Source organism: Cyprinodon tularosa, unplaced genomic scaffold (assembly GCF_016077235.1).
Source record: "Cyprinodon tularosa strain WSP-4 unplaced genomic scaffold, ASM1607723v1 ctg48, whole genome shotgun sequence".
Lineage (NCBI taxonomy): Eukaryota > Metazoa > Chordata > Actinopteri > Cyprinodontiformes > Cyprinodontidae > Cyprinodon > Cyprinodon tularosa.
In genome coordinates this window covers 1,502,228-1,528,285 of record NW_024039207.1, presented here as the reverse complement: position 1 = coordinate 1,528,285, position 26,058 = coordinate 1,502,228, and the positions used below count along the sequence as shown (strand labels likewise).

Here is a 26,058-nt window from a genome sequence, read left to right as displayed (position 1 = left end):
CACACTGATCCTCTGCCTTTTTTGTAATTTTGCTTTCTGTAGACATGTTTCTGCAAGTGTCCACTTGTAAGTCCCTGTGGATGAAAGGGAAATCATTATATGTAAATGCATTGAAATTATCCACCTGGTCCTCTTTAGAAAGATTAATCATAAAATTAATACAAAGACCTAAATGATGCCTCTAAAGTCTCATCTGCATGGAAGGCCATCCATTGTTATATTCAACTCGGGTTTTGCTTCCAAAGTAACAGATTTCTTAATGATTTTTTTTTTAAAAGCCAGAGGCCTTGATAGTTTCAGAAATCTGTTTAAAAACTTCCATCTTAGACGCTAAGTCTTCTCCGATTCTTTGAATCATTTGGCATTGAAATGCCCCCCCTTTCAAGGCTGCTGTAGAAAAGTAAAGGGGTGCAGCGAGCCTCCCCCCCCTTACATCCAAGCCTTCACGGTCACAATAAGTGTCATTGCCTGCTCGTTGCCCCTGGTTTACATCACATTGAATTAGAGGCCGAACCCCTGAACGATCCCTAAGTCAATCCTCTCTGCCATATGTTTTGGAGAAGGAGCAGAGAGTTCAAAGCGCTCCGTTCAAAGCGCCTCACCTCATTTGAATAACGTAGCGTAATCGTTATTACCTTATTTAAATAGTGCAAGTTATCATTTGGCCTTCATTTGCATTGCTAGGGTAATCACAGCGTCTCTGCATTAACCTCATTAAAGACCAGATGAAAGCCTTGATGGAGCCTGACACTCTTTCATTTACATTATCTTTATTAATGATGGTATTAGAAACATCCATGTTTCTTCAAATATACTTTAGATTTTCTCATCATCTGTTCTTATTTCTGTCCCTTGTAAAAAAAGATGCTCTGAAACTCGGGAGTAACTTGAATCGAATAGTTTTAGCTTTTTTTAGCATCAATAAAGTAATTAATAAAGAAATGACACAAGAAAAAGCATCAAGATGTTTCTACCTCTATCAGGCTATATGGCAGCAAGGGAGAGCGAGATGTCGAGAAGATAACAGGAAGGCTGAGCGAAGTAGCACAGGGTGTTTTAGTAATGCTAGCTTTGCGCAGCAATTTCCTTTTTTTTGTTTTTGTTTTTTTGGAACAAAAAAGCAATTTTTGTTTAAATTTTAATGCCACACCAACCATAAGCGTATGGATGTTTGGATCTTTAGTGCTGTGTGGAAAAGTGCTTGCTTTCAGCTTTTTAATGCATGGATCTGCATGCTAGGTGCAACGGTTTCCTCCCTACTGTGAGGTGCTAGCACACTTTCTGGACATTATCTCCTTTTTCCCATGCTTATTGCTAGTACACAATGCTAATAACACTTTATAATATAAAGTTCAAGTTTTAAAAGCTCATAAAACTTGGATTTTGCAACCTTTAATATATATATATATATATATATATATATTCACAAAATCCACGGTTCTGTTCATGCTCTCGTGGTCACGGTTTTTGGTTCGGTATATGTTGATTGTTACACTGGAAAAAAATCGAAAATTAGATACGTTTTTTTTTCTTAAAATAAGTGTATTTGTTCTTGGATTTAGTAGGTAAAAGAGAGATTTTGCCAATGGAACAAGACAATTTACACTTACAATAAGAAAACACAATTGCATTGTCTTATTTCAGGTGCATTTTATCTAATTTTCTTATTTTAAGAGCAAAAATACTCATTCCATTGGCAAACTATCTCATTTACCCACTCAAATTAAGCGTAAATAGAGTTAATTTAAGACATTTCTACTTTTTTTTAGATCATTTTTCCAATGTACCCTGAAATCCCATAAAAAAATAATGAAATTAATGAAAAAATCCCCAAAAAATTAATGAATTGTAATTATTTTTAATGATCCACGGAAACCCTGGATCATTTGCCGCTTTGAATTTAATCATCTGGCGCATGCCCTCTACGATCTCCAAGGAACTCAGAGCGGAGCGGACGGGAGCCACAGCGGAGGCTGTAGGCTTTGCTTTAAGAAGGCGGTCTGGAGCGCAGCGGGGCGGTGCGCTGACAGAGTATAAGGGATTTCAGGGTTTTCATGACATGTTGGTCATGTTGCTGTTAGCATAAACAAAACGTGTTGCGCAATGCTTGCACACTGTTGCACTTTTATCCACAACTTTCTTTCCGCCGTCATCGTAGGTCACTCTAAATGCAAAGTGGTCCCATACAGCAGACCTATAAAGTGCTGCTGGCGCGTCTTCCAACTCCTGTTCTTTCCCACTCGCCATACCCACACAATTCTCCACAACAACTGATTTTTTTCTGCTACACCCGGCTACGCTGCTTCGCTTCTTCTTCTTCTTGTTTACTACTGGCGGTTGGCTTTAGTCGCAGTACCGCCACCTTCTGCTCTGGAGTGTAAACGCTTCGCCTATGAGAAAAAGAAGCAGCGCATGAACCGAACGAAACGCATGAGAATCGAACCGAGACAGTCGAACCGAACGGTTCTGACGGTTTTCATAAACCGTTCCATCCCTAATATATATATCATCCCGACAAGAATGCCAGCAAAAATCTCACACCTGATTGATACTGTTTACATAATTTTTAAAGATTCATTATGTTATAGACTTATTATCAGTCGATAAACACGAGACAATATTTTACTTACCTTAACCTACCTAGTATGGGGTGCACTGCATGTTTTATTGTTTCTGTCCAGTCCCCTTTTTACTACTTAACCACATTTGCTGTTTTCTTTCTTTCTTTCTTTCTTTCTGGCAGCAGCTGATATGTGATCAAAATTTCAATTGTCTGAACTCTGAACTCTAGCTGTCTGTTTGTTTCACCTCCAACTATACCTTTAACGAAACCGTGATGACGGCAGAAGATGAATCGAGTCATAGGCCGTTTCTCAATATGTGTACTTGAGCGTTCTCATGTGCTCGTGAAACATCAACCTCAACCCTAGTACTGTTCCAATTCACAAGAAAAGCAGACGGAGAACAGACAAATTCCCCCGGATGTCGTTCTCTGGAGATTGACAGCTTTCCCAGCATGCACTGCGGCAGCAGCAGCTTTCAATGGAGCGCTCCATAGATAGTTAAAAGTTCTCTTTTCTGTTGCTGTTGTTTAATAAAAGTACGTTTTAAGATTATTTGAGGTGAGAACATTATACTTTAATATATGGTCCATTTACTGATTTAATGCGTAATTTAAAAAAAGAGACCCCGAGGCTAACGGCAGCCAGGGCTAACCGTAGCCCGTCTGCAGCGGCCCTCTCTCTCTCTCGAGATAGCCGTGTGTGAAGTACCGCTGGCTCTGATGGCGATTTATTTGTTTTGTTTGGCAAAATGTTAATTTAATTTGTGTTTATCTGACTGTGTTAATTATTATTCCCCCAATAAATTAAAAAAAGTAATCATTTATTATTATCTAGAGACTATTAATAACGGGAGGTGAAATGCAGCTCCAGACGAGCTGAGCCTATGGTGGCGTTACTATATTTATGCTGCGTTCTCCCGTTCTCACCAAGTCCAGGCTTTCCTGTGTTCTTCTCAACAACACACTTGGCGAGGACACAAATCCGTACTCGCATTCTTGTGAATTGAGAAACGGCCATATTTTGGTGTGTTTGAGTGAGTTTGTTGCCGTCCATTTAAGATATTTAAAGCGGCTGTCCCACATGTTCACAGCAGGTCAAAGTTTGCATGGGCTGCAGCAACATTTTGGAGATTTGAAACTTCACCACAAGGGTTTTGATCTTATGCAAAGTTAATATATGAGGGTTCGGCATCAAATTTCTTCCATCAGGACCTGAAAGACTTTATTAATTGCAGCAGAAATGGAATGGAATATTTGATCCCCAGTTAGTGATAATAACATTAGATAGATGCAAGTCCAACTCATTGATAGAACATTGTTGTTTTTTAGGATGGTCTAGTTAAAGTCCAGACCTAAATCTAATGCAGACGTAGTGTCATGACCTCAATCAGGATGTATGTGCTCAAAAAAAACGAACCAATATGGCTGAAATCTCTTCAATGATGCTTAACAAGAACAAAAAAACAAAAGGCATTTATTTACTCGGATTATCTCTCTCTCTGATATATAAATTTATCTGGCCTGTTTAGATAAAAATCACCAGGAAACACAAGTTTTTGCACGTCGTGACAAATTTGTCCCTGGATTCGGACACAGATACACACTAAGTTTTCTGCTTATTTACCAGATTCAGATTGTTAAACTTTCCAAATGTTTGTTGGTTTGTTATGATGTTTGCAGGATCTATTTATTATTTCCAGATGCTGAAGCTTTTTAAGGATCTCTGCTGCACAGCTGTAACTTTCTCACACTTATTACACACAGATGGCATCATCACCCCCGCTGTGGGTAACGTTAGACACACGCTGGGCTAAACTGAGAAAAGACAAAATAATCCGAGTCTGTTTTTGTGTTTTGGTCTGATGCTTTATATACACTAAAACATGTGAGTATAGATGTGTAGCGACTAAACTTTAAAGCATCCTGATATGTAGAGACGATGAATTTGTTTATAGAGCAGACCACGCTGCAGATGGTGTCGGGTTCACTCTTTAACCTCAGCAGGAAAAACAAAGCAAAAACTTGAACAGGTCTAATAGTTTTAGTATTGCTATTATGTGCTGAATAAATCCGTTTATGCTGAATCTGCTCAATGAATATTGACAGAATTATTTTCTCCAGTTTGTGCAGAGCTAGAGTGGATGATTCACTCATCAATAATGCTCAATATCCAGATTTCTGCTGCTGTAAAATGACACAAAGATGGATCTCGCTGCAGATGCGTCACCGCAGGTCGACGCGGCATCGAGGGAAGGGCGCTTCATAGCCCGCCTGTTTATCAGGAGAGTTGCTGCGAGAACACGTGCGTTTATTAGAGCTCCCGAGCCGGACGGCGGTGGGCGGGGGGGCATTTACACACATCTATTTTGTTAGAGAGAGTTTGTGTTTTCTGATGCAGAGGACGAGGCGGGGACTCCCCAAAAGCATTACTTTATGAATGTTATCCTTGCTATCCACAGCTATATATTATTTAGTGGTGCTGAAAAGCTAAAGGGAGAAATATAGTTTAAATAGTTTAAGTGTTGCTTTTGGCAACAGATCAGAGAGTAGGAGCACCTGCGAAAAACAGCTTCAGATCACTTCATCGCAGAAAAAATAGATTATTTGGCGCCGATTTGTGTCTCACTGGAAAATAAAAAATCCACTTTTCTATATTTCTTTTTATTATTATTATAATTCAAAATGCTGCCAGGAACTTGTTTTTTAGACCGAAACAAAGGAGTTTACTGGGCCCTATAAAATCCGTATTATTTTTTCCCAAATTCTGTTTTTTCCGTTTTAATTTTTGAAAATTCCGTTTTAATGTTCGAGAATTCAGTTTTTTTTTACCCTTTACTGTTTTTTCAGTCGTAAAAAGAATGTGCTTTTACTGTTAATGATTAAAATTAGGGATGCACGATATAATCGGCCCCTTATCGGTATCGGCCTGTATCGGCCTTAAAACTGAATATCGGACATCGGCCACCCCACCGATATTTAACCCGATATTTGATCAGCTTCTGAGTTTCCAAAGTCAAAAAAAAAAAATACTACTTCTTCTTCTTCCTCAAAAACTTCTTTTTTACAGACTTAAAAACTTCTAAAGACGAGGGAAAAAATATTGATACATTAAAATATCACAATATCTTCATATGCTGATATATTGCCATTTAAAAACACCATATCAATCTCTTTTACTAACGAAATATTGCTATATGTCATCGTTATGCTACGAAATCCCCCGAAAATTCACGAAATTTTGCCATATTTTTATATGTTGATATATTGACGCGGTATCGATCTATTTTACTAACAAAATCTAACAAGAATTTGCAAAATATCACGAGAGTTTGTAACAGAACGATTAAATTTCACGAGATTTTGAAAGTAAAATAGATTGATACCGCGTTTTTAAAAAGCTATTTGATATCAGCATATGAAAATATATTTGAGTATATTATTTTTCAAAGTGTCAGAAATGGATAACAAAACTGCTATTTTCAATGACTACTTATTTTTGTCCAGCTTTAACATCGGTATCGATATCGGCTACATGAGTTTGAAAATATCGGATATCGGCCAAAATCCCAATATCGTGCATCCCTAATTAAAATGTACACAAATAAAATAGGAATTACCTTAAATTTATTGAGATAAAAAAAACACATTTACTCAGTACTTTTACTGCATGATGCAACATAACACTGCACTCTTACGTACTAACAAAATATTAATGGTTATGAACCAATGGGTATAAATAAAAGTGCTCCATTAGCTTTTTCAAGTAAAAAAAATAAAATAGGACCTTTCAATTTTAAAATTATAAAGTATTTAATAAAGAATCATATTTTCCATACAGTATATTAAAGTGCATAAAAAACAAGGCAAAATACAGCAAGTATGTAAGCAAGTGTTTCTCAACGTTTTCGCCGAAAGCGGAGCTATGGAGAGCCGCTTCGCCATTTTTTCAATGTTTTGATGGGTGAGCGGAAATGACGGAGATCGCCCAGATTTGCATCCCCCGGTGTGCATTTCCCCCCCGACGTACGTTCTTCTCCCACACAAAAACAGAATTTCATTTCAAATGTAGAAATTCCGCATTTACACTACACGGGAAAAACGATTTAGAAATAAGTAAACATTTCTTAAATTAAGTGTATTTACCCTTCATTTGAGTAGATAAATGAAATAGTTTGCCAATGGAATGAGAATTTGACCTCTTAAAATAAGATAATTAGATTATATGCACTAGAAATAAGACAATGAAATAGCTTTTTATTATTTTAAGTGTAAATTGTCTTGTTCCATTGGCAAAAAGTCTCTTTTACCTCCTCAATCCAAGAACAAATGGACTTATTTCAAGAAAAAAATGACTTATCTAGATTTCCATTTTTTCCAGTGTAGATTCTGGGTTAATATGCGAATTCCGCGATTCCGTCCGCTATTCCGTGATCGCGGAAATTATAGGGCCCTAAGTTTAGACTGAATAAATAAGTTGCTCGGCTTTAAACCGTGTTAGGCTGTTCCGACGAAAAACAGCTTCTGTCTTTACCTGGAGTAAATAAAGCAAATAAAACATTTTAAGAATAAAATCCCAAAGAAAAGAAGAAGAAAGAAAAACAAACAAGTCCATGTCTGTGTAGTTTACTCTCATATTTCACACATTTGATTACAGGCTTCCAAACATGCACATCCAGGCTATTAACCTCAAGGAAGAGCGTTTTAGTGTTCCACACAGGTTCGCCATGGCAACATACCTGCTATTAAAAGCATCATGGGTTTCTGTTTTCCATTCAACAAACTAATTTCTGTTAAATCTGCAGTTAGCAAGATAAGAAATTACTATATAATGTTTAGATATATAGTTAAGGAGTTTAAAATCAAATGATAAATGAGAATTTCCTTTTTTTTTAACTCTATTCCTGGATTTATGCATGCATGCTTCCCACTCATTTATCCTGTAGATTCTACCGACTAGATCCTCAGTAATAAAGCAGCATCTTCTAGAAAAGTCTAGATCTGCTCTTCCTCGATGCAGTGGGAGGATGATGGGCTCAGCAGCCCCTGCAAGACTCCCCTCGGCTAAAATGTTGTAAATTAACACAATTAGCAGAGCGCTATTCTGCTAATTAGCCACTGGTGTCTGCAGAGAGATGGTTAGAGAGGAGAATACGAGAGGAAATGGGAGTCTAGGGATGGGGGTCCCCCCCCCCCCGTTTCATTCCCTGCCCGCATTGTTACCAAACAAACACAGAGCCTTGGAGAAGACGGCGAAAGATTGTTAATGTGTCTGCCTTTTCTCCCATGTGTATGTGTCTGAGGAAGCATAAATGGATGACAGGAAGGGAAGAGCTTTTATTTGGCCAGCCTGATTTACTCACACATCCACACATACAAACCAATTCTGTAGTGGGGACTGCTCAGCAGACCCCCAGCTGTGGGTCTCTCTGCATGCAACTGCCGCCAGTCAATAAGTCGCAGGAAGCAGCCTAAATGACACCGATATTATCCTTTATTTGTGTGCACTAAGTCAAATCAAACAGGGTTCAATCTGCCGTGCGGCTGCTGTGATTACGCCCCGTTCAGCCTTTGATAGCATCAAGGCTTTGATAGTGAGACAACGATGGAGTTGCCGTGCGACTGTCAGTGTTTGCAGATGGCATTGGCTGGGATTAAAGGAAACAGTGGCTCTCCAGCCTCCCAAGGCAATAAAGGGGAGAGCCAGGTGAGCGTGTCTGAGATGAGATGGAGCAAGGAGGGGGAGGGGGAGGCGACGTGAGCACAGGCGGAGTAAATAAGAGGAGGGGCGGACGCACAGAGAGGGAATGAAAGCAGGGAGATATATATCGAAATAGATTGAGTCAGAATAAAAGAAGGTGAGGAGAAATGAAGAGGGAGGTGGGGAGAAAACAGCAAGGATGGGAGCGGGGGAAAGAGGGAAGACAAGGCAACGGGGAGGTGTGAAGAAGAGAGGCAGACGGAGAAGAAGAGGTCAAGGTGGAGCTGTGCAGACAGGAACTAAGCTTGAGACACAATGTGTTGTAATTCATAGCTCGCCACAGCTGCTGTGTGCGTGCCTGTGTTTGTCCGTCTGGGTCAGTGCATGCAGGCTACTGTGTGTGTGTGTGTACTATTGCACGCCCGAGTGAAGCCACAGAGGGTTTTTTTTCTAAGTGTCAGTGTGTATGAGCACAGGTGTGTGTGTGTTGCATGAAAGCACTCTGAACAAATCAGTGTGTGCGTGTTGCTTAGTCGCAGCGCGAGGCACATTTTCAAACCCATCTCCAGCCACCTCAGATGAGCTGCGGATTATAGAGTGACCCTCGACGCCTCTGTCTTATTGGTCTGGCTGTGGTGCATTAGGCTGCCCCAACCAGCTCTCTGCTGCAGTGCACAGAGCCTCCCAAAAGTTTTCAAACCCCATGAACTTTTACACTTTCAACATGCTACAAAACAAGCTTTTAGGTATTTGGTTTAATGATCTAGACGTAATCGGCGTTTAATCTGCATCTGCTGTAAGTCATTAATCGTGGACTCTACAAAACTGACATTTCTGGAGAGATTTGAGAAGAAATGGTGGCGTTTAAAGATATAGCAGTACTGTGGGCATTTTAATGGATTAGATAGCTGCTTAGAACTGATTGGAATGAGACACAATGTGTGGTGAAAAACCACACATGCATACCAAACACCTTTCCCTCTATTAAACATGAAGGTTACAGTTTCTAGATGTGGTCTAGATGCAACCTGCGGCTCTTTGGATGCTTTACAGTGGCTACAAAAGTATATAAAGAGCTAAATAATGAACTATAATTAAAAAAATTTCTTAAAAGTAGGGATGCACGATATAATCGGCCCCCTATCGGTATCGGCCTGTATCGGCCTTAAATCTGAATATCGGACATCGGAGTTTCTAAAGTCTAAAAAAAACTACTTCTTCCTCAAAAACTTCTTTTATACAGACTTAAAAACTTCTAAAGACGAGGGAAAAAATATTGATACATTAAAATATCCCAATATCTTCATATGCTGATATATTGCCATTTAAAAACACCATATCAATCTCTTTTACTAATGAAATATTGCTATATGTCATCGTTATGCTACAAAATCCCCCGAAAATCCACGAAATTTTGCCATATTTTTATATGTTGATATATTGACGCGGTATCGATCTATTTTACTAACAAAATCTCACAAGAATTTGCAAAATATCACGAGATTTTGAAAGTAAAATAGATCGATACCGCGTTTATAAAAATCAATTTGATATCAGCATATGAAAATATATTTGAGTATATTATTTTTCCAAAGTGTCAGAAATGGATAACAAAACTGCTATTTTCAATGATTACTTATTTTTGTCCAGCTTTAACATCGGTATCGTCATCGGCTACATGAGTTTTAAAATATCGGCATATCGGATATCGGCCAAAATCCCAATATCGTGCATCCCTACTTAAAAGCTTTAGTGTCTTTATAAGACAGAACAGAATGACATTAAAAGAGCCATTTTTCTTTTAATTTGCTTGGAAATTATTTGTTTTAATAGTATTTTAAAAGCTACACTGAAAAAACAATCTAGAAATAAGTTAGAATTTCCTAAATTAAGTGTATTTACCCTTAAATTGAGTAGGTAAGTAAGATTGATGCCAATAGGATAAGTATTTTTACTCTTAAAATAAGATCATTAGATAATGTACACTTAAAATTAGACAATGCAATTGTGTTTTCTTATTTAAAGCGTAAATTCTCTTGTTCCATTGGCAAAATGTCTCTTTAACCTCCTCAATCCATGAACAAATGCACCAATTTTAAGAAAAAATTACTTATCTAGATTTGGATTTTTTTGCAGTGTAAAAATAAATATAAATTGTTGGTTGTTTAAGATGGCTACAGATTTCCTATGGGAGATAATTAACAAAAATAATAGGTTGTTTTAATAAAAAGCTCTATTTTAAGGATAATCAGGATGAAGACAAACCCACGAGTCTGAACACATGAAGTCTATCAAAAGCGTGCATGTTTTGATAAACATTTATAAAAGCAGTTTCATTTAAAGTAAGAACCTGTAAACTACTCTCCACGCGCATTTTGAACGTTTTCATTTGCAGATCCAGCAGCACGAGACCCTCCTATATATCACACAAGTGCGTGCTACTTCTCTGCACTCGTGGTTTGATTTCCACGCCACCGTAGCGTCTCTCTTACTCCTTAGTGGATCTGTTTCGCCGCCATTGAATCAACTTTTCCCACTTAAGAATAATAACCTCTAGAGAAAGTAACAATCCTGTTATCGGTCACTTTTAAGGAAATCCCGGCTGTCAGACTCCACTGTTTTCTTCCTGGTTGTAAAGCTTGCAAAACATTCTTCAAACTAATTCCTGTTCTCTTTAAGCATCAAAAATGGGTTTAGCCAAATCATTTGATAAATAACTTACTTTAAACCAGTTAGAAATTTGTTGATTATTATTTAAAAATCATAATCTTACATTTTTAACATCCGTATAGGCTACACCAACATTAGCTTCATTGTTAAAATTAAGAAGCGTGATGCTAATCCTTTTTTTTTTCATGCCAAACATCTTTACATAATTCAGTTGATGACTGATATGGCTGTTGGATATGAAGTCTGACTCTTGAGGAGAACAGATATTTACCTGAAGATGCTTTGGTAATATTACTAGTAGGGGTGTAAATCACACCCATCAAGGCGATTCAATTCAGTATTAATTTCCTGACCCAACGATTCCCTAGAATACAACACGATAGGATTCGATTCCATTAATTGGTTAATTTTATAATACAATATTGGAATTTGTAATAAATCAATGAAAGCTGTAATATTCTAACATTTTATTTGAGAAACAGCAAATAACATAAGTGGCAAAGTGGTACTAGTCCTATGAAAACCTCAGTCAAGTCAGAATTCTGTGATTTAAGTCAGAATTCTGTGATAAAAGTCAGAATTCTGTGAATGAAGTCAGAATTCTGAGATTAACGTCAGAATTCTGTGATTAACGTCAGAATTCTGTGATTAACGTCAGAATTCTAAGATTAAAGTCAGAATTCTGTGAATGAAGTCAGAATTCTGAGATTAACGTCAGAATTCTGTGATTAACGTCAGAATTCTGTGATTAACGTCAGAATTCTGAGATTAAAGTCAGAATTCTGTGATTAAAGTCAGAATTCTGTGATTAACGTCAGAATTCTGAGATTAAAGTCAGAATTCTGTGATTTCTGAGATTAAAGTCAGAATTCTGAGATTAAAGTCAGAATTCTGTGATTAAAGTCAGAATTCTGTGATTTCTGAGATTAAAGTCAGAATTCTGAGATTAAAGTCAGAATTCTGTGATTAAAGTCAGAATTCTGTGATTAACGTCAGAATTCCGAGATTAAAGTCAGAATTCTGAGATTAAAGTCAGAATTCTGTGATTTCTGAGATTAAAGTCAGAATTCTGAGATTAAAGTCAGAATTCTGTGATTAACGTCAGAATTCCGAGATTAAAGTCAGAATTCTGAGATTAAAGTCAGAATTCTGTGATTTCTGAGATTAACGTCAGAATTCTGAGATTAACGTCAGAATTCTGTGATTAACGTCAGAATTCTGTGATTAACGTCAGAATTCTGAGATTAAAGTCAGAATTCTGTGATTAAAGTCAGAATTCTGTGATTAACGTCAGAATTCTGAGATTAAAGTCAAAATTCTGAGATTAACGTCAGAATTCCGAGATTAAAGTCAGAATTCTGAGATTAAAGTCAGAATTCTGAGATTAAAGTCAGAATTCTGAGATTAAAGTCAGAATTCTGAGATTAAAGTGAGAATTCTGTGATTAAAGTCAGAATTCTGAGATTAAAGTCAGAATTCTGAGATTAACGTCAGAATTCTGTGATTAAAGTCAGAATTCTGAGATTAAAGTCAGAATTCTGAGATTAAAGTCAGAATTCTGTGATTAAAGTCGGAATTCTGACTTTTTTCCCATACTATGCTGAAATAAAATAAAAAAATCTGTTAACTTTTTTTTTTCCAGTGGCCCTAATCCTCTTCCATAGTAATCACAGTAAAAAATAGATCTGCATATTTGTGAGTCAGAGGAGTTGATTGTGAATGATGCCGTTCTTTTCAATTTTCCTTTATTTGCAGATATTTCTGATTATCCTATTACTTTATACTATGTTCCATGTCTTATAAAAGTTTGTGGATCCACTAAGAGAAAATATGAAAAAATCAGTGTTTTATTTTTAACTTTATCTAAAATAGTCTTGTCCTGATTCTGAAGTTATGTTTCTGTGTCTGTCCTCTCAGGCTTGAAGATGCAGTGGACCCCAGAGCACAGCCAGTGGGCCGAACAGCATTTCGACATCTCCTCTACCACCCGCTCACCAGCCCACAAGGCTGAGGCCTACAGGGCGGTGTCTGGCCACCTGCAGCGCTCCTCCACCTACCAGTACGCCTGGGCCAACGACGACATATCTGCCCTCACCGCCTCCAACCTGCTGAAGAAGTACGCAGAGAAATACTCCGGTATCCTTGAGATGCCGGCGTCTTACTCCGAGGTGCCCGGAGTGATGAACGGCCGGAAAGGTGAGTCGGAGCCCTGGCAGGATGGCGTCTACTCCATGAGCTGCATCCCGGAGGGCGTTTCCGTCAGGAAGGGGGGCGTGGCCGCGGCCTCCGAAGTGGTCTCTGGCATCTGCAGCTCGCCCGGCCTGGCTTCCAGCACCCTCAGCGAGCCCAGCTACTCCAGCAGCAGCTGTGGGAGCCACTCTGCTACGGCGCTCCACTCCTCCTCCATGACCTCTCAGGAATACGGCCCCACCTACAGCGGCTCATACCTGCACAGTAGTTACAGCTCCCAGTCTACCCCCTCCGCGGCCCTTCCCTCTCCACTGCACAGCTCTGGGCTGCTGCAGCCCCCTCCGCCACCTCCCCACCCCACCATTGTTCCAGCTTACAATGGAGGCTCCCCCAACTTGTCTAGTTATAATTACCCCCCAGCAGGCTACCCAGCTCAGAGCTCTGTTGGGCCTGGATACAGCCCTGGAGGAGCACCCCCTCCCTCCTCATACCTCCCCTCAGGCATCGCCGCTCCCACTCCTCTCCCTCCGTCCTCTGGCTTACCCGGATACCCATATCAGAGCCACAACCTGACGCCCATCGCACCCACTCCCCTCAACAGCAGCTCCTCCAACACGTTGAAGCGCAAAGCCTTCTACATGACAGGCCAAGGAGAGATGGACCCATCCTATGGGAACTTTGGCTATCCCCAGGCACGGAGCTCAGCAGAGAGCCCCATGTACAGGGTGGCGGACAGCAGCAGTGCAAACGGAGGCTCCAACAGCGGGGGCGGCTTCGACAGGAACCCAGAGAAGTCATCCTTACCCTTTAATCCTCAGAAACAATCCACAATGCCATCCGAGCAGAGAAAGTACAGCAACCAGGCAACAGGTGGGCCGCTGACCCCCCCTGCCTACGTGTCCTCCACCCTGGGGGGTTCACGCTCCACAGACTCTCTCGCCAGCTTCACTTCCCCCTCCCTTAGTGAGCAAGGTGCTGATGATCACCGCCTCCACCTTTCCCACTCAGCACCAGGGCCTACCTCCTCCTCCTCATCCTCTGCCTCATCCCGCCCAACCGAGGAGCAATTAAAAACCTGTGACCCTCACCTCTTGGACCTTGTGACCTCAGAAATCGTTCAGCAGGGTCCCCCTGTGGACTGGAGCGACATTGCAGGTCTAGAACTGGCCAAAGTTACCTTAAAGGAGGAGGTCCTGTGGCCCATTCTGCGTCCAGACATGTTTAACGGTTTAGGATTGGCCCCTCGCTGCGTGTTGCTGTTTGGCCCGCGGGGCAGCGGCAGGACGTTGCTGGGCCGCTGCCTCGCCAGTCAGCTGGGGGCGACTTTTCTCCAGCTCAGCGGCTCCACTTTGGCCACCAAGTGGCTGGCCGACGGAGAGGAAATTATCCGCGCCTCGTTCCTGGTGGCCCGTTGCCGGCAGCCCTCAGTGCTCTTTATTAGCGAGGTGGACATGCTCCTCTCCGCCCACATCAGTGAAGAGAGTCCGATTACCCAGCTGAAGGGGGAACTGCTCGCCCAGCTGGACTCTCTGCTCATGAGCTCAGGTGAAGACGGAGGAAACCAAGTCCTGGTCATTTGCTCCACAAGCAGACCTCAAGACATGGATGAAGGCCTGCGGAGGTACTTTACTCGGAGGGTTCTAGTGCCCTTACCGGACAGCGCAGCTCGACACCAGATCATGAACCAGGTCTTGGCCCAGTCCCAGCACAAATTCTGCTTAAGCGAGGAGGAGCTGGCGCTGCTGGTGCGGCGCACCGAGGGTTTCTCTGGACTGGATTTGGCCAGACTCTGCCAGGAGGCCCTCGTGGGTCTGTTACACGCATCGGCACAGGGCATGGACATGACGGGCATGATGCCCCGGGGCCAGATCAGGCCCCTCACCTACCAGGACATTGAAGGCGTCTGTTGTAAATTCCAAGCCAGTATATCGCAGAAAGAGATTGACACGTACACTGAGTGGAACAAAATGTTCGGCTGCAGCCAGTGAACAAATAAGCACTGCCCTTGAGAAAAAGAGGCTTCCACAATTCCTCCCCTCAGGGCGTTAGCATTGTGCTAGAGGGAAAGGCCCCACAGAGGGCCGACGGGACTCGCTGTGTCCTCACAGAGACCTGGTTTTGACGTGACAAGCAGTTTTGAAGTCAATGAAAGAATCTGAATCCAAATGCGTATCAAGCCAGGCACCGTTTACACATTTCAAGCAAGTCAGCTTCACGTGAGACGCCCTAGTGTCCGTGTACATATATCGTATGTCGTCATTCTCGAGATTTAGTTGGCTATCCAAGTGCCTGAAGTGGTGCTTTGCTGAGTTCCCTTAATTTGCCTCATAATCTAAATACATGGCATGAGCTGATGATTATTAAGAGCTTTAAACCTTCAGCAGAGAGTCTGAAACAGATCGACGGTATTCATCCTTTATTTTGTGTTGTTGTGACAGTCCGTTGGGGAAGCCGCAGTCTGGGCCCCAAATCACGTCTCTGCAAAACAAACAAACCTAAACAAAAAGCAAATAACACTCAGGAAAGCATTTGTAAATTGTACAGTACCTCGAGAAATCTCAACAAAGAAGCACTAAGATTTGAGAAGAGAATCCTTCACATTTAGGTGGACCTCGAGCGGCTTGGATAAAATCACAAAGAGGTGACAATGAATGTATTTAGATGTGATCTACAGTGAGAGTAAAGCATTGTGTCTTTTATTTTACCATCAGAAAAGGATATTAATTTTCCTACATCTTCTTGACCAATCCTGAAATGCATTTCTTTCCTTCTACAGAAACAGACAGCATCTGCTTCCTGGTTTAGGTTGAGGTTATGAAGCAGGCGGGTGCATTGAGGCCGGTAGGTGCTGTAGATAAACTTGTTCATATGAAACAATCTAGGCTATGCGATCATGCTGCTTGGAAGCTCTGTCAGTTTTCCAAACAATCACTTATTTATAATTCTTTTTCATACCACTTAACGATTTATCTTTATGGAAGAGGATAAGGGCCACTGAAAAAAAAAAAGTTAACTGATTTTTACATTTTATTTCAGTTTAATATGGGAAAAAAGTCAGAATTCTGACTTTAATCTCAGAAATCGACTTTTTTTCTTAGAAGTACGACTTTTGTTCTCAGAATTCTGACTTTAATCTAAGAATTCTGATTTTTTTTTCTCAGAATTCTGACTTTAATCTCAAATTTCTGACTTTTTTCTTAGAATTCTGATTTTAATCTCAGAATTCTGATTTTTTTTTTCCTCATAATTCTGACTTTAATTCCAGAGTTCTGACTTTAATTCCAGAATTCTGACTTTAATTCCAGAATTCTGACTTTTTTTCTCAGGATTCAACTTTTTTTCTTAGAATTCCGACTTTCGTTCTCAGAATTCTGACTTTAATCTAAGAATTCTGATTTTTTTTCTTAGAATTCTGACTTTAATCTCAGAATTCTGACTTTAATCTCAAATTTCTGACTTTATTCTTAGAATTCTTTCATCTCAGCATTCTGACTTTTTTCCTAGAATTCTTTCATCTCAGAATTCTGACTTTAATCTCAGAAATCGACTTTTTTTCTTAGAAGTACGACTTTTGTTCTCAGAATTCTGACTTTAATCTAAGAATTCTGATTTTTTTTTTCTCAGAATTCTGACTTTAATCTCAAATTTCTGACTTTTTTCTTAGAATTCTGATTTTAATCTCAGAATTCTGATTTTTTTTTTCCTCATAATTCTGACTTTAATTCCAGAGTTCTGACTTTAATTCCAGAATTCTGACTTTAATTCCAGAATTCTGACTTTTTTTCTCAGGATTCAACTTTTTTTCTTAGAATTCCGACTTTCGTTCTCAGAATTCTGACTTTAATCTAAGAATTCTGATTTTTTTTCTTAGAATTCTGACTTTAATCTCAGAATTCTGACTTTAATCTCAAATTTCTGACTTTATTCTTAGAATTCTTTCATCTCAGCATTCTGACTTTTTTCCTAGAATTCTTTCATCTCAGAATTCTGACTTTAATCTCAGAAATCGACTTTTTTTCTTAGAAGTACGACTTTTGTTCTCAGAATTCTGACTTTAATCTAAGAATTCTGATTTTTTTTCTCAGAATTCTGACTTTAATCTCAAATTTCTGACTTTTTTCTTAGAATTCTGATTTTAATCTCAGAATTCTGATTTTTTTTCCTCATAATTCTGACTTTAATTCCAGAGTTCTGACTTTAATTCCAGAATTCTGACTTTAATTCCAGAATTCTGACTTTTTTTCTCAGGATTCAACTTTTTTTCTTAGAATTCCGACTTTCGTTCTCAGAATTCTGACTTTAATCTAAGAATTCTGATTTTTTTTCTTAGAATTCTGACTTTAATCTCAGAATTCTGACTTTAATCTCAAATTTCTGACTTTATTCTTAGAATTCTTTCATCTCAGCATTCTGACTTTTTTCCTAGAATTCTTTCATCTCAGAATTCTGACTTTAATCTCAGAAATCGACTTTTTTTCTTAGAAGTACGACTTTTGTTCTCAGAATTCTGACTTTAATCTAAGAATTCTGATTTTTTTTCTCAGAATTCTGACTTTAATTCCAGAGTTCTGACTTCAATTCCAGAATTCTGACTTTAATTCCAGAATTCTGACTTTAATCTCAGAATTCAGATTTTTTTTCTCAGAATTCTGACTTTAATCTCAGAATTCTGACTTTTTTCTCAGAATTCTGATTTTAATCTCAGAATTCAGATTTTTTTCTCAGAATTCTGACTTTTTTCTCAGAATTCTGACAGCTAACAAACATGTTAGCATCAAGCCGTAGCCATGTCTGTTTTAGAGACTAGCTCTCTTGTTTTAATCACCTTCTGCTCCTCCATTAATGAGGGGACCCTTTGGGCACGTAAAATGTGTCACTGGCCACCTCAAACAACTCACATCTTTGTCAGTGAAGCTGAGTGCTTCCACATCTCTACCTTCATGGTGCCCATCTACATTAAGATTGAAAATTCTGACTTTAATCTAAGAATTCTGATTTTTTTTCTTAGAATTCTGACTTTAATCTCAGAATTCTGACTTTAATCTCAAATTTCTGACTTTATTCTTAGAATTCTTTCATCTCAGCATTCTGACTTTTTTCCTAGAATTCTTTCATCTCAGAATTCTGACTTTAATCTCAGAAATCGACTTTTTTTCTTAGAAGTACGACTTTTGTTCTCAGAATTCTGACTTTAATCTAAGAATTCTGATTTTTTTTTTCTCAGAATTCTGACTTTAATCTCAAATTTCTGACTTTTTTCTTAGAATTCTGATTTTAATCTCAGAATTCTGATTTTTTTTCCTCATAATTCTGACTTTAATTCCAGAGTTCTGACTTTAATTCCAGAATTCTGACTTTAATTCCAGAATTCTGACTTTTTTTCTCAGGATTCAACTTTTTTTCTTAGAATTCCGACTTTCGTTCTCAGAATTCTGACTTTAATCTAAGAATTCTGATTTTTTTTCTTAGAATTCTGACTTTAATCTCAGAATTCTGACTTTAATCTCAAATTTCTGACTTTATTCTTAGAATTCTTTCATCTCAGCATTCTGACTTTTTTCCTAGAATTCTTTCATCTCAGAATTCTGACTTTAATCTCAGAAATCGACTTTTTTTCTTAGAAGTACGACTTTTGTTCTCAGAATTCTGACTTTAATCTAAGAATTCTGATTTTTTTTTCTCAGAATTCTGACTTTAATCTCAAATTTCTGACTTTTTTCTTAGAATTCTGATTTTAATCTCAGAATTCTGATTTTTTTTCCTCATAATTCTGACTTTAATTCCAGAGTTCTGACTTTAATTCCAGAATTCTGACTTTAATTCCAGAATTCTGACTTTTTTTCTCAGGATTCAACTTTTTTTCTTAGAATTCCGACTTTCGTTCTCAGAATTCTGACTTTAATCTAAGAATTCTGATTTTTTTTCTTAGAATTCTGACTTTAATCTCAGAATTCTGACTTTAATCTCAAATTTCTGACTTTATTCTTAGAATTCTTTCATCTCAGCATTCTGACTTTTTTCCTAGAATTCTTTCATCTCAGAATTCTGACTTTAATCTCAGAAATCGACTTTTTTTCTTAGAAGTACGACTTTTGTTCTCAGAATTCTGACTTTAATCTAAGAATTCTGATTTTTTTTCTCAGAATTCTGACTTTAATTCCAGAGTTCTGACTTCAATTCCAGAATTCTGACTTTAATTCCAGAATTCTGACTTTAATCTCAGAATTCAGATTTTTTTTCTCAGAATTCTGACTTTAATCTCAGAATTCTGACTTTTTTCTCAGAATTCTGATTTTAATCTCAGAATTCAGATTTTTTTCTCAGAATTCTGACTTTTTTCTCAGAATTCTGACAGCTAACAAACATGTTAGCATCAAGCCGTAGCCATGTCTGTTTTAGAGACTAGCTCTCTTGTTTTAATCACCTTCTGCTCCTCCATTAATGAGGGGACCCTTTGGGCACGTAAAATGTGTCACTGGCCACCTCAAACAACTCACATCTTTGTCAGTGAAGCTGAGTGCTTCCACATCTCTACCTTCATGGTGCCCATCTACATTAAGATTGAAAATTCTGACTTTAATCTCAGAATTCTGAGGGGAAAAAAAATCAGAATTCTGACTTTTTTCCTATGTTAAACTGAAATAAAATTTAAAAAGCAGTTAACTTTTATTTTTTTTCAGTGGCCCTAATCCTCTTCCGTACATCTTGGATTTAGAAAAATATAAAAAATGGAATGTAAAGATAAACAGGCGAGGGACTTTCAAAAGCATTTATTTGACATTTGATCTTTTCCAATTCTTTCAAATTACGATGAAAATATTTGACTTAAAGAAAATCTGAAAAGTGTGGCAGGCATTTGTGTCCGACCCTTTTAAAAGTCTCAGCCATGAACATACAGATGTTAACCGCAATCTTCCTCAGAAATCCCCTAAGTAGGTAGCTAAACTCATAAATGCAGCTGTTCTGTGAAATACGGTGATGGCAGCATCATGCTGTGGGGATTCTCATGGCATTTAGGTGGCCTAATATTGTGGAGGAATATTATTAAGAAAGCGTCATAAGATTTTAACAAGCGTATTATGTTCCTCCCATGTCACAAGTCACACTTTTGTGTTGATTTATCTCTTTATGTTTAGTAAAATACATTATACCAGGGGTGTGAAAACTTTTGCAAGCCTTGAAATGAAGATTTACCATAACTTTGATATCAATGAGTTCCTTTATCACTGTAATGATGTATTAAATCAGTTCTTATCGGGCACCGATACCATTTTGAGAGCCAAAAGTTAATTCAGCTATTGTCACCCAAAAAAATGGGATCGGTGCAACACTAGTTCTTATTATTTCTTAGATTGTTTTTCATTTCGGACAGCTTCCAGGGAGCTGATATTTGGGTCAGAAACACAAGAAGCATCCAGCCACCTGCTCATTAATATCTATGGAGGGTCAACCCTAATTTAAAAAAAATAAATAAAAATGAGCATCTTCAAAAGGACTAAAGTGAGGAAAGAGAAAGTTATCCAAAATTTGTTATTATTTGCATTCATTGCTTTCATAATGTATTAATGTGCGTCACGGCGTTATTTATTTGAAATTAGGTTAAAGCTTTTACTAAACCAGAACAAAGCATGGACATAACGGTGACCTTAAACTTCAATCTTAAATGATAAGCTCCCTTTTTGATCACAAAAAACAGTAATATTTCATCTGTGTTGTCTTTAGAGTAACCGCTGCCATTGATCTTAGGTCTAAAGACCACCCCACATCCTATAACCCATTTAGATGAAGAAGAGCTTTAAGGATTCCAGTATAAAGTCCAGCATTCATGTATGGTAATAATAATGTCTTGATGGGACATGATAAAAGAGTGTAATCTGAAAAGTGTGGCTTTAATTTGCATTCGACTCCCTCTGCTCTGATAGCCCTACATAGGCAAACAGGGATCGTCATAAAACATCTGCAGTTTTCCACAAATGGAAAACTGTTCGGATTAGACCCAAACTGAAAAGTATTTAAACAGAGGGGGGGTGGCTTAACCCAATAGCCCCACTGTGAAACACAGAGGTTGGCAGCATCATGCTGTGGGATGATGTCTACAGATCATCTCCAGCTAAAATGGTTGAACTTTGGCTCAGAAATGTGGAAGCTTTTAGAAACAAACCTCAAAGGACTTATAGATGCAAATACAGCAAAAGATCAATTTAAAATATCAATAAAGGGAGGTAGAAAACAGTAAAAAATTAGTGTTCATCTATGAGATGAAATCCCAATAAGATACAATGAAGTTGGACAAAAAGTAAGGACTTTCTAGGAGTATGAAAACTTTTGCCAGGTATTTTTTGCACTCTTAAGTGCATTTTCAGTTTGATTTCTTAGTATTTTCACATGCCAGCCAAGTTCATGGTGATGTTAGAGGAGAAACTAGCACAAATCAGTTTATGCCCTTCACTGTATTAGCAGGATTTATGACCTCTCTTTGTATTAAGCTCCATGGGGAGACCCCATTTTCCTGACGTCATTTGTGGTAACGCTTTTTTTTCTTCGTTAGTAGTTCGGCCAAACATGCTCTGAATCTTTCTGTAACGTATGCTCGGGTCTATTTTCATGGGCTCCATGAGTGCAGCTCCTGACGTAAAGGGTAAGAGGGGAGGAGAGTTCTGCTGAGCATCAGCAAAACTGACGAGGAGCAGAGAGATAGGCAGGCTGCGCGGCAGCACAAGAGGGGGGGGGGAAGCAAAGTAGTCCGTCAGAAAAACCACCCTCAAAAACAATCTGTGTGAGAATTCCTTCTGTCAGCAAATCCTCTGGAGAAAGAGTCTCTTTGGATAGAAAAAAACCCCAGTAATGCACTTCAGAGCGCGCAGCAGCGGCGCAGGCGTTCCCTTTCTCCCCTTGTTCTCTACAGCGGACCGGCAAACGACTTGAAAACGCTGCGGTCAATGCTGTGCTTTGGTTCCAACATGCTCTGTGATCCACTTTCTGTTTGCTCTTATTTTCACTACATGCCGTGCAAACATTTTTTTCTTTGTTATTTTCAGCTTTTCTACCTCATAGCTGCAGAACACTTGTGCTTTTTTTTGATCTGTGTTTCCAAATCTCAACATTTCTGTGAAAATGAACAAAAAAAAAACAACAAAAAAAAGAATACCACCATGAAGTTTGCGCAGTCTACCTCAGATGACTGTACTTTAAAAAAAAAAAACATTTAGCTGATGGTGCAACCGCAGGCTGCAGCATAGCCTAGACTGTGTGTGTGTGTGTGTGTGTGTGTCACCATTTGTCTGAGCTATTTTGCAGCACACACACACAGACTCATGATATGAGAAAATAAAACAAACCTTGCAAGCAATTTGTAAGCAGTTGGGGTCAACTTAAAGACTTAAAGGTGACCTGGAAATGTATAATCCAATACATTTGCTTTAATCCTTTGTGAACTACTGTGGTTGTGCGCGTGTGAATGTGTATATACATGGGGACACTCCTTTTTTTTTTCTTCATTTTAATTTAGTGTGTTGAATTTTATAAATCGTTAGTATATATAACACACTTGCACAACTTTAAACCAGAGTGTAACGTGTTTCTGTTGTACATACCTATACATACAATACAAATGCACCACTTGTTTATATGTGTGAATATGTTGCCATACTTGCAGTCAACTTAAATGTATTTTCATGTAATCTGAGGTACAAACGGCAACAAACGATTCATTAAAGACGTTTTCTTGGGAGTTTGTATCTTGTTTCCTTTTTCTTGGTAACCATGATACTCTAAGGGATGAACCGGGGGGGGGGCAAGATTAATAACTGAATGTATTTATCAGTACAGTGGATAAATAAATGTATTGTCCTGCCAAAAAAAATAGCCAAGCTGATAAATCGCCTTAATGAGCCTTGAGTTAGTCACCCTTGTGTGCAATTAGAAACCCATCCGTGTTGCGCAGGAAGCCGGCGCTGTCGCTTCTCTCATTAAAATGTAACAATTCATTTCTCTTGCCGCGCTAAGAGTGGCAAGACCAAAACATTAAAGCATTAATTATATTTCTCGCACACGACGAATTTGGATTATGCAAGCGCTCCTAATGAAAATGATGTGCATTTGCCCGCTCCATTTCCAATGTATCATTATATAGCTGGCGGTGAGGTGTGGGAAGCTGCTGTATAGCCTCTGTAATTATCTGTGAAAACTCCAAATGCCTCACAAGAGGTTAAAGTTCAGCCAGAGCTGCTGTTTTCTTTAGTTTCTCACTTAGAAATATGCTATAGCTATCAGAAATCAAACTCTTTCTCGCTCATACTCCTGGTAAAAATAAAGATCACTCTCTGAGAAGAAAATGAGCCAGTCTGGGAACGCCCAGACGGTAATTTATGTGTTTCTTATCATGCCAACCTCCTAAGGGGGGTGATCTGATGGCACAATGCTTTGAGAGTCGATAACATAGTCTTATATTTTTATAACTTAAGAAAGTAGTTAGAGTGATAATGGCTACTGTAAGGAAGTGGAAGTCTAAGGTGGTGGTCTTCAACAGGGAGACCCCTAGGGGGTCCTCAGAGGTACTGCATGGGGGTTGCAAAAGTTTTGGTTGATTAAACTTTTTATTTTATATTCCCCCTCCAATTTTTCCACTAATTGAAATGTCTTTAAATACACATTAACATGAACTTAACACACTGTAGTAAACAGATAAATGGAGTCTTTCAGTCATCAATGCACACATTCAGCGACACACAGGAACTCTTTCAAGCTGGGCACCATTTCATTCACAACACCTCTCCCATCAACCAGGAATCTGAGTCAGAAATACTTTAATAATCCCAGGGAGAAATTACTTTAGTTACATTTAGGGGTGTAAATCACATCCATCATGGCGATTCGATTCAGTATCGATTTCCTGATCCAACGATTCGATTATTTTCGATACTCAGGAATACACCACGATACGTTTAGATTAATTGGTTCGGTTTTTTTTGTGTTTTTTTTTTTAACACCTTACAGGCTAGACAATGTTTCAAATTTGAAATAAATCAACGAAAGCTGTAAAATTGTTCTTTTTTTTTTTGAGAAACTACAGAAAATAACAGAAGTAGAAAAGTTGCACTCCATCTGTTCCTATTAAAACCTCATTTACTGAAAAATAATAATACCCCTGCGTTATAGATTCTGAAAGGCTTCGCATAAAAAAATACTGCACAAAATCAGTGCAATGAGTGCAGTTCAATACCTCGGCTCCAGAGTGTCGACGTCCCCTCCGCAGACACTCCGCTGCACCTCCCATATTGTAGCTGACCGCAGACAGGAGGCCGGCTTGTTTTGTTTTTATGACCGAAATTGCGGAACACAACTCGTGAAGTTTGACCCGCTAGAAGAGTGAGGTACGCGGGAACGCTGGGACCCTTTTTCCACCTGGATCTCCGCTCTTTTTGGCCCTCATGTCCATCCATTGTCAGACTAAACTCGCCCCCACTTCCTCGCCGCCTCAGCCGTATCTAGACCCACAGTGTGTAGCACAGACCACGCTTCAATATTGAGCAAAAATAAAAAATGTCTGTTTCAAGCTCACTGCAACAAACTGCTGTAAGAGTATAACCAGGAAGCGAGGTAGGAGGGCAAAATAGGTTTCGTGCCACCGCAGCACAGGAGGAGAATTACGCCCAGGAGCAAAATGGATAAAAATAGAAAAAAACATGAATCGATTCTCTTGCGGACGTGTCGATGCATCGGATCGTCAGCTGGTTGATCGATGCATCGATACAAAATGATTATTATTTACACCCCTAATTACATGACTACATCTGTAATAGAGTGACTATAGCACCAGTTTGATTTAACACAATATATATAATTAGGGGGTCCCCGCTCCATCTCGCCATCAGTTTGGGGGTCCTTGGCCTGGAAAACATTGAAGACCCCTGATCCAAGGTAATGGTTCTGAACAGGTAAAACTGGTGTCCTCTTGAAAACGATAACAGGATGATTTGGAGCGAAATCCAGTCAGCCACATTAAAAGAGATGAGCTAAAAGGCTAACTTCTTGTGTCATTGCTCTATCTTTATTATTAAGCAAAGGAGATGAAGTGCCTCGCTGTCTTCTTCAAAAATGAATGCAGGATGCAGCAGGACAGAATTGGGCTTTGTCGTGAAGAGGACATTCCTCTGGTCTGTCATCGTAACCGAGGAGCTCAGCCGCAAGCAAATACTGGTTTAGAGGAGGGACTCAAGTATTTAGATTTGTTTGCATAAGAAATGGCGGGATTTGTTTAGTTTGGGGCTTCATCTCAATTTAAGTCAAAGCCTTTTGAATAAGAGGCAACTTAACAAACAGCCGAGGCCCTTTATTTAAAGTTCTATCTACGTCCAAATCTTTAACTTGGTTGTTTGAATCATAATAAAAAGCTTTACTGAAGCCAGACTCCTTAAGCTGGTGAAGATTCTCAATCATCCAAGAAATAGTCATTCTGAAAAAGTTAGTTTGAAGTCGTTACAATTTGCATGTTTTCCAAGCCAAAACAGGCTTTATTGAAGGCTTTGTTTTTGGACCACTCTATTAAGCCTCGAACTCAACTCTATTTCTGACATTTTGAATTGAAAAAGCTTCCTGGATGAGAAGCGAAACGCCTTCAAACTTGGGAAAACAAAGTCCAGTGGATTGTTTCAAACTCCTTACGTTATTTCCAGGCTCTAACTTTGCATAAAGCACTTCAGGGAGACTTTATATTAGAGTCAAGCATTAAAATGAGTAATTTAGGGTAGTTATGTGGTCTGTCCTAAAGGAATCATGCCTTTACTCTAATCCTTAAATGAATAGTACACCCAAAACATGATTAGCCTTCATTTTCTACTCACCCACATGCTGAACAACACTCTGGAGTACTTTTTTGATATCTCAAATGCATCTGGAGATCTGGGAGGCTTCTTGCTGTCTGCTGACATTCAAATAA

General features: G+C 38.9%; 1 protein-coding gene across 5 annotated transcripts in view; it reads left to right on the top strand.

Moving 5' to 3' along the window:
• LOC119794454 (fidgetin-like) overlaps positions 1 to 16,148 on the top strand; it is a 61,408-nt gene extending 45,260 nt beyond the window's left edge. For all 5 annotated transcript variants that reach the window (XM_038302037.1, XM_038302040.1, XM_038302039.1 and 2 more), the window contains one exon: positions 12,849 to 16,148. In XM_038302037.1, coding sequence (XP_038157965.1) covers positions 12,849 to 15,109 — 2,261 coding nt within the window. In that variant the 3' untranslated portion in view covers positions 15,110 to 16,148. The remainder of the gene's footprint in view (positions 1 to 12,848) is intronic.
• Positions 16,149 to 26,058: the final 9,910 nt, after the last annotated feature.